The sequence below is a fragment of the Heterostelium album genome, assembly GCF_000004825.1.
Source record: "Heterostelium album PN500 unplaced genomic scaffold PPL_scaffold8, whole genome shotgun sequence".
Classification (NCBI taxonomy): Eukaryota; Evosea; class Eumycetozoa; order Acytosteliales; family Acytosteliaceae; genus Heterostelium; species Heterostelium album.
Window position 1 is genome coordinate 781,729 of NW_008805070.1, and position 12,867 is coordinate 794,595.

The 12,867-nt window shown below is 33.8% G+C and overlaps 4 protein-coding genes across 4 annotated transcripts; 1 reads left to right on the plus strand and 3 right to left on the minus strand.

Annotated features, from left to right (window-relative positions):
• Nucleotides 1–240: 240 nt before the first annotated feature.
• crlA (cAMP receptor-like protein) lies at nt 241–1,327 on the minus strand (the record flags this gene model as incomplete). Its single annotated transcript, XM_020578773.1, has 3 exons — nt 241–643; nt 753–952; nt 1,235–1,327. 3 exons carry the CDS (start codon nt 1,325–1,327, stop codon nt 241–243), a joined length of 696 nt encoding a protein of 231 aa, XP_020431237.1.
• Nucleotides 1,328–2,204: 877 nt separating this feature from the next.
• PPL_07941 (uncharacterized protein) lies at nt 2,205–5,792 on the minus strand (the record flags this gene model as incomplete). Its single annotated transcript, XM_020578774.1, has 7 exons — nt 2,205–2,562; nt 3,118–3,199; nt 3,283–3,476; nt 3,579–3,611; nt 3,976–4,218; nt 4,675–5,173; nt 5,666–5,792. The coding sequence occupies 7 exons, from the start codon at nt 5,790–5,792 to the stop codon at nt 2,205–2,207; spliced, it is 1,536 nt and encodes a 511-aa protein (XP_020431238.1).
• Nucleotides 5,793–6,363: 571 nt separating this feature from the next.
• On the minus strand, nt 6,364–9,925 carry PPL_07942 (GTPase-activating protein; the record flags this gene model as incomplete). Its single annotated transcript, XM_020578775.1, has 5 exons — nt 6,364–6,467; nt 6,557–6,754; nt 6,796–7,153; nt 7,242–7,525; nt 7,591–9,925. The coding sequence occupies 5 exons, from the start codon at nt 9,923–9,925 to the stop codon at nt 6,364–6,366; spliced, it is 3,279 nt and encodes a 1,092-aa protein (XP_020431239.1).
• A 1,497-nt stretch (nt 9,926–11,422) lies between these two features.
• PPL_07943 (alpha/beta fold hydrolase) lies at nt 11,423–12,460 on the plus strand (the record flags this gene model as incomplete). The annotated part of the gene is made up of 1 exon (XM_020578776.1): nt 11,423–12,460. One exon carries the CDS (start codon nt 11,423–11,425, stop codon nt 12,458–12,460), a length of 1,038 nt encoding a protein of 345 aa, XP_020431240.1.
• Nucleotides 12,461–12,867: the final 407 nt, after the last annotated feature.

The following is a 12,867-nucleotide window of genomic DNA, read 5'->3' on the forward strand; positions in this document are numbered from 1 at the left end:
TATATAATGATTTGATAATAATAATAATTGTTTTTCTTAATTAAAAGAGATTTAGTTTAATCAAATGTCAGTAATTCTTAAAAGAATTGGCGCCTTTAGATTGTGGGCAATCACTTCCAATGAAAAAAAATGGTTTGTTCAACTTCAAAATTAAAAAAAAAAAGTTTTGGCGCGAAAGGTTTAAGAAAGTTAAAAAAAATATTTAAATATATATTTAATTAAAAGATTATTATATTAAAACTACTGTATAGAATAATCATCTATAATTAATTGATCCATATTTGTTGTTTGTGACTCTTCGTCGCTGTTGTCATAATCTACGATGAGTCGTTCCTGTTCAACTTCGATCTGTTTAAGTTCTCTTGATTTTCTGCAACGGAACAGATGTTTCTCAAAGAATTCGATGTAATGAGAAATGAAACCTTCGTTCACTCCATAGACTATACAATTAAAGAATCCCTGTAGTGGCTGCAGCAACAATTGAAAGGCAAACAGTGAAAACTTTGGATGAGAAGGTTCTGAAAAATTCTGTATGCTATTGATAACCGTTGGAAACTGTGAGAGCGCAAAAGCAATCAAATAAAACGAAACAATAATATTGACTCTTGATACAATTGAATTTGAATGTTGTGATATCTTCCACCTATTATTATTATTATTATTATTATTATTAATATTAAATGAAAGTCAATTAATTAGTAAATGTTAATCTATGATTTTTGAAATATATAAAAACTCTATAAAGCTCTTACCTTATACATGCAAATACACATAGATTTACAAAGAATACAACTACTAATGGCAGATAGTAGAGTAATCTAAAGACACTGGTTGGATCGTGAATGAAACACCACGAACCGACAGGACCAAATGCATGTGCTATGAGTGAGATGAGCGTTGAGATGAGTGGAATACCCCAGCAGATGCCGTGAAAGTATTTCAAGAGGTAACCCTGTTCGTATTGATTGAGGAAGAACACCATGAACAAGGAGATCGAAATGCACATCGTCCAGAGATAGGAGGACGTCAGGAAGAAGAGCAGTCCGGCACCCTGCAGATTGCACATCACATTGGAGCTACGTCCAAACGGCAGGTAGGACACCGCCGACATCAAATCGGTGATCGACAAGTAGAATATAAGAGTGGTAGCAAATGATCGTGCCTCTTTGAAGATCGCATACGAGAGCATAATAAAGAGTGCACCAACGCAACCCAGTGAACTGGTTATATATACAATGTGGTCCAATTGATCTATCTGCTCATTGTTGAATGTAGGTATATAATGATCATTGTTACCACTCGACGATGTTATATTATCATATAACATTATCTATATCTATATATAATAATATTATCTATACAAAAAATAATAATAACAAAAGATAAAATGTAAAGTTTATCTCTTTTATATAAAATAAAGATACAAGCTATTTAATTTAAAGAAATAATAAATATAGATGGCTAATACCAATCCGATAATAAATAAATACTTTTAATATTACAAATGTGGAAAAAAAAACAAAAAAAATAAAGATATTATGAATATCCCTGAAGATCCAATATAATCTAAGTTGTTTTGTTTTTGCTTTTTTGTAAATTGACTTTGAACAACAACTAAATGATATCTCTTAATAGTGATTTGTTTACATAGAAACTAATAAAGAATAATGAAATGATTAACTTTGAATAAATATGTATGCAAACTAGTTGATTATCTACAATAATGGTTTTTGAATCTATTATTAATTATAAAGATTGTTTGAAAGAAATATTTCTTTATTATTATTTGTTATTATAAATTAAAGCTAATTGATTTTGTGAAGGTGTTTGTGGTGGTTTTGGTAACGATGAGATAAGCTGTCAACGATATTTTTTTACCAACAATTTAATTGTGATCCTGTGTGGACCACAAAAATTTTTTAATTTATTTTCATTATTTTTGAGAACAACGAAAAGTCAAAGTAATTTATTGTTTAATTTCAGTTATAAATGTCAAATTCATAATGATAGTCATTCTCAATTGGAATAACTGTAGAGTTGGTAATTTCATTTGATAAATTTCAGTTATAAATAACAATAATTATTTTATTGTGCTATTTTTTTAAAATATATTCATTAAGTTTAGTTGGTGCTGTGTTTGTTTTTTTAGTATGAAAATATGTTATAGCTATTAAACAAAGTTAGAATGGATTATTTCTTTCTTTCTAAAAGAATGGATTTGATCCCCATTGTTGTTGTTGTTGTTGCTGTTGTTGTTGTTGTGGTGGTGATTGTTGTTGTTGGAATGAGAATTGATTGTTTTGTTGTTGTTGTGGTTGTTGTTGTCTGACTGAGCGACCACCGGCAGGAGGAGGTGGCGACAAGAGGAAACCGCCATTACCACTGGCTCCTGTGAGTACTGGGGCACCGGATGAAGCTGGTCTTTGTGGGCTTGCAGTGGTGGTACCACCTGCTTTAAATGGAATGTGAATGGTCTGACCTGTTTTCAAACTATAGTCTTTTTTTGGTTGATTATCCATATTCTGTCTTGCCAAATACGATTGTTTCTTATTCTTTACATAACTAAAATAAAACAATATTTAATATTAGTTAGGTAAACAAAAACAATTTCTCGAATAATATACTGTGATATCAATAACAATCTATTGTCTATCTCTAAACATGTTGTTTTTGTTTTGTTCGGAAAAATAAAACAAAAACTAAAACAATTTATCATGTTAACCTTATATCATATGAGGTTGCGTTGTGTAGGTATATGGTGTGTTATTGTTTGTTTGTTTGTTTGTTTATCATTGTTTGTTGTTATTTTGTTTGTGGAATGTTTGGTGTAAGCATATAACCCCTCGACAGCTGATTCCCAATCTAATAGATTTCGAAAATAAAATCAGTGTCGATTGAATCCTATCATCTATTCCACATTATGATAATGAGTTTCGCTATTATCTATTTACTATTATTCGATCGACTGTGAGTGTGTGTATGTGTGTTGCTTGTTTATCTATTAGATGTCAACAAAACTTGGAGGTCAAGACTGAATTATATTTCATTTATCTCATATCGTATGATCTATTTAATGTGTTGATATATTGATTACTATTATCATTGGTGTGGTCTTACTTTTGATGATCTTGCAAAGTTACATTAAAATCGAATGCATCACCTCTGTCTGTGAATCCCATACCAACAACAGCATGACGATCTACATATACATAAATATAAAAAAATTAATTTTTATTTTTTTTAGATAGATAAATAAATATATTCTATATACTATTACTTTACCTCCATCTTTAATTTTAATGACGAAATAACGACTACTGTCAATGACAGGTTCAACAGAGTTTTGATCAACTGGACACTGAGCAAATATTTCACCGGTTGCGTTGTCTTCAAATTTTATATTACAGAAATCACCTTTGGCAACGATTACTAAACGACCTGACCAAATGTAAGTAGATGGATCCCAATCCTGTGCTCTAAAATAAACATATAAATAAATAGATTGATGTTAGCAAGGTTGATTATCTACCTTTGAAATGAAAGCAATGAAATAACAGATCAGCGCTAATGACACATACTTGTAACCAGCAGCACCAGGTCTTGGTGGAATTCTATATATAAAACATTCTTTCTTGATCAACAGAGTTTGTTCATATTCTTCTTCGTCCATCATTAAAAATCACAATAAATATATTTATTTTAAAGTTTAAAAACTGATGTATGGGTGTTTGAGTGTTGTTGATCAACAAATTTAATGAAAATTTACACATTGAAATTTTTTTTTTTATTTTTAAAATTTTTTATATTTTTTTTTTTCTTTTAATCAGCATGCTCCAACCAACAAAGCATTTCTTAAAAGACAAAAACTGACTTGTAAACAGCTGCAGCTGTTTTTATTGATCATAAATAAAATTAAATGTTTATTTTATTATTATATTGTTTGTTTATGTTTATTTGTTTTTTTTGTATTGTTACATTAGATTACAATCATTTTTAGAGGAATTACCACTGCGAAATTGTTGTTGACATTTCAAAGTGATTGGATTACCACTGAGATCCAATTGTATTGTGTAGTTGAATTCGGATACCACTTTGAGGAGTGTCGATCCACCCTTGTCGTTGATTCCGTTGAATGAAAGATCGCAAAACAAAAGACTGCGATTCGAGCGTATTGCCTTTGCGAGGTCGGCTGCACCCGCCGATTTAATTTCGTTGTTGCTCAGGTGTAGTTGTATGAGTGAGTTGTTGGTCGCCAGCATCTCGGCGAGCGGCGTAGCACCTGCTTTTTTCATCGAGACACAATGCAGACGGAGAATTCGCAAATGGTTATTCTGTTGGAGTGCACGCGCTATTGCTGTCACCCCGCTCGATCCCAGTATGTTGAAGCTGAGGTTGAGGTCGCGCACCGATCTGTTGTGTTGTAGCGCCTCACAGAGCAACGCTACCGCGTCGGAATCAATGAGATTGGAACTGAGATCGAGTGTCTCTATGGTGGTTGTGCGAAGCAGCAGATTTCTCAGGATCATGCATTCATCGAATGCCAGGTTGGTTCGTCGCATGTAAAAGTGTTTCATATGCGCCAGTCCGGTCGATACGACGTCGGCCAACGCCTTGACACCGGCCAGTCCTACTTTGTTCTCGGAGAGATCGAGCGACGATATGTGGTTCAAATACAAAAGTGAGGCGATAGTCTCTACACCACGTGGATTAATAAAGTTATTCGAGAGATCGATTACATTGAGTGTTCGCGATGACTTTAGCAGATCGAGAAACGCCAGCAGCCCGTCGGAAGACAACTGCACATTGGCAATTCTTATCTCCGAGAGTCGTTCCAGTCGAGCCAACAATGGTGCAATCGATTCGAAACCCAGCTTTGCATTGTTACTCAACTCCAAAGAATACAAATAGTTTTTAACAATCGATTTATCCATAATATTAATTGCATTGTTTTGATTGGTTGTTGATGTTGTCGCCGATGACATAGTACTTAAACTACTCATTGATGAATTATAATTACTCAGTGAGTTGAAACTTGTATTGATACCAGTTGAAATATTATTACTATCTCTATAACTAGTTTGTTGTTGTTGTTGCTGTTGTTGCTGTTGTTGTTGTTTACATGTATTGTTATTATGATGTGTTTGTAGTAGTGCATTGAGCAGGAATTCCAATCCTAGCTTTGTGTAGTTGTTATGTGAGAGATTGATGTTTGTCAGTTGATTGAAGTGGTTGGATGTGAGTGACTTGCCCAGGGTTATGAGGTGCGCATCGGTCAAGCCAACCGAGCAGAGTATGAGTTGTTCGAGATTGTACAGTCGAATGATGTCGCATATCAGTTGGATGGTTCGGTCGTTGAGTGGTGTCGAAGTGATCTCCAGATGCGTTACCGGTGGATGATATAGTGTGTTGGAACGCTGCGAAAAGAACGGTGTAGTCAGCGCCAGTAGTATAGTCGCCAGCGTGTCGGAAGTGGCGAGTGAACTGATGGTGACCCGCTTCAGTGTTTCGTTGTAGGGTGACGCCAGCACGAGGTGTCGCACCATCTTTGTTGTGGTGGCATCGTCAGTGCCTTCAAAGTGGACGGCTCTAAGAGTGCGCGGCATCAGCTGACCCCATAGTCGACACGTAAGAAAGCAGGCACGAAACGATCCCGATGGGAACTGACCACCATGAACATTCAAAAGGATATGAATCAACAGAGTATGTGGTAACTGATTGATATTCAAACAATTATTACTATTATTATTGTTGTTGTTGTTGTTACGTCCATTGTTATCACGTAAACCTTTCATTTAAACTATTATTATCTAAATGTTTTCTTTCTTTCTTTCTTTCGCTAATCTCTATAGTTTATTTATTATATTATATATATATACAAATTTTATATAAATATAGGATCAAACACATAGATTCAAATGTGTGTGTATAAATAAATAAATGAATGACAAAAAAAAAAAGAAAAAAAAGAAATTCTAAAACAGAATAAATAAATGATGAATGTTTAGATACTGTTATTTCGATGAGATCGATATTGGTTTATTTTTCACTGTTTGTTTTTGTGCGCAGTTATGTCCAAAAATTTTTGTTTTTTTAAATGAAAAAATTAATAGTGGGTTAACACAATCATGAATCTTTTTTTTTCCCTCACCAATTTATCTGTAGAAAAGTCTGATCAGTCTCAAAAAAATGACAAATATATAAATTAAATAAGTTATCTATTTTTATGTTTGTTTTCTTTTTTTGCAAAAAAATTGGTATTGTTGTTGGAATGTAAATGTTATGGAGTAAATAAATTAAGGTTTTTTTTTTTTTTTTTTTTGAAATAATTGAAGGAGAATTGAGTGAATGAGCAAGTGAGTTGTTTTATAATACAGCGGTGACAATATCATCTAGTTTAATGGATCTCTGTTTGGAGAGCTCTTGCATTAGATGTTGAGTAGAATATACAGCGTTTTCTGCATTGATCACTAGATTTATAAATTAAATTAAAGATATTAATATCTTTTGAAATTGAATTCTATTATCTTATATTTGTTGTTATTAATGTAGTACATACATTTAGTAATTAAATATTGTTTAAAAGAAGCTATTTTTTGGTAGATGGGTGGATCCGATATCATTGGACCAAATGGTGGTATCTGAGTGTTCGATGCAACACCCATCTTATAGAAAACAGATGATCCATCATCAACCCTCACCTTTTTAATCTCAAAGAGTATTTCTAAGTGGTAATGATATGTTTGATTAGTAAATGCTTGTTTAATAATGATCGTCAGCTAAATGGTTGATACTTACTGTTTTTAGATGATGAAAATGTCGATGGATTCAATGTTGATTTGCCTTCGTGATAGATTATAACAGAGGTATTTCTGGAGAGTATCTCTTTACGTCGCTCTACGGGGATAAGATGTGAAATGTGGAATACGATTTCTATTCCCTGGAGTTCTGTGTAGATTGTGTACTCACCGTCGGTATTGTTGCGTGTATCCAAACCACCGTTGTAGCTACTCCAATCTTTAGTTGGAACTTTCTTTCCTAAAAACCTATAAAACTCCACGAACTCACGACTAACCTTTTGATTGGAGAGCATCTCTCTCTCTGTAATTTGACCATCACCACAAAACATAACAAAGAAATGATATCTCTTTGTAATCTTTATAATAATAATAATAATATTAAAGATTAGTTTATTTTGTTTATAATAATAATAATAGATAGATAGATTCTTTTTTGTTACTTACATCAATCTTTTCGAAATCTAATAGATGTGATATTATTTTATCAGTTTTAATCGATTTAAACGATGACTTTGAGATGTTGGCAATTGGTTTGAGATAGTTTTGAATCGACTTGATGATATCTTTCTCCTTTGGTGTGCGACTAACAATGAGTATCTTTTCGACACCGTTTCTGGTTCTAATAAGTGCTCTATGTTGTTTATTTTTACCTGGTTCCTGTTGTTTTACAACTGAAATAATAATATGTCCACCTAAAGATGGTACATAATTGATGAAATTATATTGTTCTAAAAGAAAATGCTAATTAGTAAACTTTGTTTATATAATAAACAATCGGCGGTTGATTTCATACCTTTTGAATAGAAAAATGTTTTATAATGTTCAATATGTCTTTCATTATGATCTAATCTTATGAGAATTGGATTGCTGTAACGTTTCGATCTAACACCAATCTCTTCGATTTGGAAGTCTTTGGCAGCTTGGAAAAGTTCTACTGTTGGCTCTTGAGTGGATCCTCTGATACCGAGTGGTGTGTCGAAATAGTCGTGATCAAATGATTCAATGTCATCATTGAGCGATTCATCGTTGAGCTGATCGGTGTAGGTACTGGCACCGTCATCCGATTCGATGATGACCACTTCACCACCGAGATTATTGTTGTCTATACAGTTGTCATCATCACCATGTCCGCGTGGCGATGATTCATTGGAGTTTGGATCGATTGTGCTTGGTCGTCGCTCAGAGTGCATCAGCAAGTTACTCATTGAGCGTGACGAAGGCAATGAAGCAATCCACTTGGTTGAGCTGAAACCAGGCGATGAATTGACAGATGTAGGTTGTGAAATAATGGTTGAACTTGTAAGTGGTGAGATTGGTTGTTGTGGCTGTTGTTGTTGTGGTTGTTGTAGGTTTTGTTGTGATAAAGATTGAGTTAATGGTTGTTGAGACGATTGCTTTGTTGATTTTGGTAGGATTATCTTTCTATCTGTTGATTTACTTGGATTTGGTGTTTGTGATGATTGCTGTTGATCATGTAGATTCTCACGTGATTTCGATCTACGGAATGGATTCTTCAGTGTCCAACCCTTAAGTTTTCTGTCGCTGGGACCGTTTGGTTGCTGTCCGTTGCCTATGCCGCTGCTGCTCTTTGCCTGTGACGATGAGAGTGACGATGATCTTGCTTGAATAGCTTTGATATTGAAATCCTTACTACTGTAAACCTTGATCGATGGATTGGCAGCGGATGCAGAGTTTGAACGACGATCTGAATCCACCTGATTGGCACCATTGCCATTGTCTACCTCATTTCTCTTGAATGGATCAGAGCTAATCGATGAGATTGGTAAACTCCAAATCATTGGCTCTTCATCTTCGTCATCGGAATTCTCTGTAAGACTAATAGTTGGTAAGTCATATCCATATCTTCTAGTTGAAGTAGATGATGATGATGATTCTTCATTGGTTGTCGAGGAAGAAGTGGTGGTTGTAGATGCAATATTCTCTTCTTGGTTGTTACTATCACCGCTATTGATAATTTGAGAATCTGATAGTTGTATTGTTAACTTATTCATCTGTTGTTCTTCCACTTCATTCTCTGATTCACTGTCAGATTCGTCTTCTTCTTCTTCTTCTTCTTCCTCTTCAATGAGATCAAATAGTTGTTGTTCCAACTTTACTAAATCGATCAATTCAATGCTTGTTGGTAATGGGTTAGCCGATGCCTGTTTGTTAATCGATTGATTGATCAAAGGAATAACTGCTTTTACATGTTCGATCAGTGCCAGTACACATTGTTCCTGTTGATAATTGTGCTGCAGTCTGGTGGCATCCAATGGCTTTGCCTCTAATACCCATTGATGAATATCATTCGACAGATTCTTTAGATTCTCAATATTGGTGGAAATAGTTGTAATCCTCTCTGAAATGTCAAATTTACTGTGATCTTTCAATAGCTGTATGAATTGGTCCGCTGCCAACTCGTAGCTGGTTACAAGCAGCTGGAAGTCGCTCTTGGACACGTCAGGCAGCGAACAACACTCGGCAACACCAGCCATCTGTTTGAGAAAAGTAGTGGAGATCGACTGAAGATATTCTGTGGTGATAGAGATTGAAAATGAATCAGAGTTGTTGCAGTAGGTGTTGGCATTGGACATTGGCGCGGGACTGGCGCTACATGCCTTCATCAGGCCACGAGTTGCCTCCAACACTGACAACAAATTCTCTTGCAACTTATACTTTAAAAGTGCATACAACGATCGATTTGTATTTCTTGAAGCGGTAGGAGCGGGGTTGGTATCTGCACCATCGGGTTCCTGTCTCTGCTGTTGCTGTTGTTGTTGGTCGGCGTCACGGAACATCTCTAGTCTGCCAACCGACTGAACGGTTTGCATCAGGCTTATCAAATTCGATCTGAATTGTTGAGTGTGCTGTATGAGTGTTTCGAAAAAGAATTGTTTGGTAGCTGCTTCCTCTTGGTTCTGCGCTCTGACTTGGCCATCTGCAAAGATGTGTCGCTGAAGGTACTGATTGAACACGATCAGTAGAATCTCAGCATCCTTCTGCACCTTGTCAAACTCCATCTGAAACGATTCCTCCTGTGAAATCAGATGAGTGATCGCACGACAGTCGATCAATATCGTCGACAATGGATCTCTAATCAAATCGATCAGATTTGCTGTGAAATCCATTTTTATTTTTAAACACACACACACAAAAAATCTCTATTTTTTACTTTTTACTTTTTACTTTTTTTAGTTTTTTAAATAAATAATATTATAATATATATATACAAATAAATAAATAAATATCTAATACAAACAACACTATTCTACTCCACAACCTAAAAAAAAATAGAAGTTTTTTAAATTAGTTTCTAAAATAATAGATTGACACTATTGTGTATTATGTATTATTTTTATATCTTTATAACGATAACAACAACAAAAATAAAGATTTATTGCAAATTTGTAAAGTGATTGATTGATTAATTGGTTGATGATTTTATTGATTTAGAAATTTTTTAGTCTCATCGCAATTTTTTAAAAAAACTGATCTTTTTTTTTTCAAAATTTCTTAAAACCAGTGAGTTTTCGCGTATGCTGTTTCTGACTTTACCCGTACCTCTTCTCTTTTTGTCGTGGCGAAAAGACAAACAAAATTAGCACAATGATGATTGTGATGATTGACTCCGATTATGATTTTGTGAAAGAGAGAGAGTTTTTTTTTTTATTGATCAAAAACTGCACAAAGATTGTTAAAGAAAAGAAAAAATATGAATGACAAACTTTATAATTACCTTTTGATAAATAAATAAATTTATTTACTGTGAAGAGCTACAAAGTGTTGAATGATTTAGATTGGTTGTTAATATAAGAGTTTGGTGTGTGAACAATCATTGGTTTGTTTCTCATTTAAAAAGATCCAATTTATTGTTTGATTAATTTAAAATTTAAATCAAAAAAAAAATATCAAGGTAATAACTTTTTTTGTTGAATTGTGTTTCGCAAAACCTATTACTTCTCCCTTTTTTTTGACTGTTTTTTTTCTATTATTTGCAAAGCTCAAAAAATTAGTCAAAAAAACAAACCCAAAAACATTCATAGATGCCCTTTAAATCTATCATCATCAACAGGGGTAGTTCAAAAAAAAAAAAGTTAGTTTTGCATTTCATTATTTCTCGTAATGGTGAAAATCATTTAAATTATTGCAAAGATCATTGAAAGTCATCCAACAAAGATTAATCTTTTTAATTAATTATCATCATTTTCAGGAAAATGAGAACAACTATTCTTGTTGAACGATGATGGTTTAATTTATAGTCAATCAATGATCTTTGCAATAATTTAAATCAACATTAGCGCAAATGTGTACATAAAAAAAAAAATGTAATGATTATTACACTTTTTTATGTGGTTTTATTTCGCTCGTTGTTTGAAGTTTAAACAAGAATCATTATAACTTACCACTTAAATTAAAAGATTTTGTTTTTTTTTTTGTTTTTGCAGTTAAAATTTATATATTTCCAAAAAAATAAAAATCGTATTTATTTTTATTATTACATAAAATAATTATAGTTTATTTTGTATATATATATTAAATTAGAAATTTTAATTAGTTATTATTATTATTTAATCATTTTTAAAAAGAAAAGTCTGCGGTCGGTTATTTTTAAAAAGAAAAAAAAAATGATAGAGCAAAGAGAACAAGAAGAAAATAATAATTTTGATAAGGATGTTGTTGTCGTTGTTGAAGGTGATAATAGTAATAACGAAGAAGACAATAAAGATATTGGAATTGGAAGCGGTGGTCCACATATAGACGAGAAAGCGAATGAATCACACATTTTTAAAGAGGGTCATTGCGAAGTTTCACATAATAGAGGTAGCGTTGTTAAGCTCTACTATCAGTTGCACGGAAGAGGTAATACAAAGGTGCTGATGATCATGGGTTTCCTGACAAGCTGCGAAGCCTGGAAACATCAACTAGAGTATTTCAATCAGTTTCCAGAGCAGTATCAAATATGTATTTTCGATAACCGTGGTATCGGCAAGAGTGACACACCCAACTACAACTACAGCTCCAATCACATGGCAAGAGACGGACTTGAGCTCATGGATCATCTCGGATGGCAACAGGCACACATTGTAGGTGTTTCGATGGGTGGTATGATTGCCCTCGAGTTGGCTACGTCTGCACATGCGCGTGTCTCCACACTCTCGCTGTGTGTCACTCACGCCGGTGGATTCGGACGTATACCGCCCATCCTTGGAATGCTCAAGATGTTGCGTTCCTTTACTATTAAAGATCATCGTGAGAGAGGAAGAGTTCTCATGCCAATTCTCTACTCTGAAAACTACTTGAAGAAGCTCGATGAGAATGGTCAGCCGATCCTGGAGTCTCTGCTCGATAGCTATGTTGAGGATGTCTCCAAGATGACACTGCCCAAGCCAGCAGCGGTCGCCGGTCACATCAAGACAGTGACAACTCACCATATTACCGATAGCAGACTACGCGAGTTGAAAGAGAAAACGAATATACCGATTCTGGTGATGTGTGGTGATATCGATCACCTCGTTCGAACCTCCAACTCGTTCCTACTTAGAGACATTCTTTCACCGGCAGAGTTCATCCAATTCGATTCCGGTCATTGTATAAACGTAGAACACAAACAAGAATTTAACGAGGCATTGGCGAGAAATTTTAAAAGATACACTCCACAATAATGAATTACTACTACTACCACTATTAATTATTTTTGTTTTTTTAATATTTTCACAAATAAATCAATGATTAAATGAATTATTTACGTTCAATAGCTTTGTTGATTGGAAAACGCACGACAGCTTTCCCATAAAATCAATATTTTTACCAATTAAAAAATAAAAGTCATCAAAGTTAATTGAATTTTTTGGAGTATTGTGAGTTGATAGTGAACTACATTACTCTAATAACTCGTATCAATTTTTGAAATAGGAGTTCAAGACTTGGTCGAAAGATTGTCTTTTCTCCTTATCTCTTTATTTTTTTATAATTAAAAGTCAATATAGTATAGGTGTTTGAATGGATTTTAAAACTAGTAATAATATCAATTTTAAAAATCTTGTTCAAATTTGTTTTTTTTTTTTGTTAG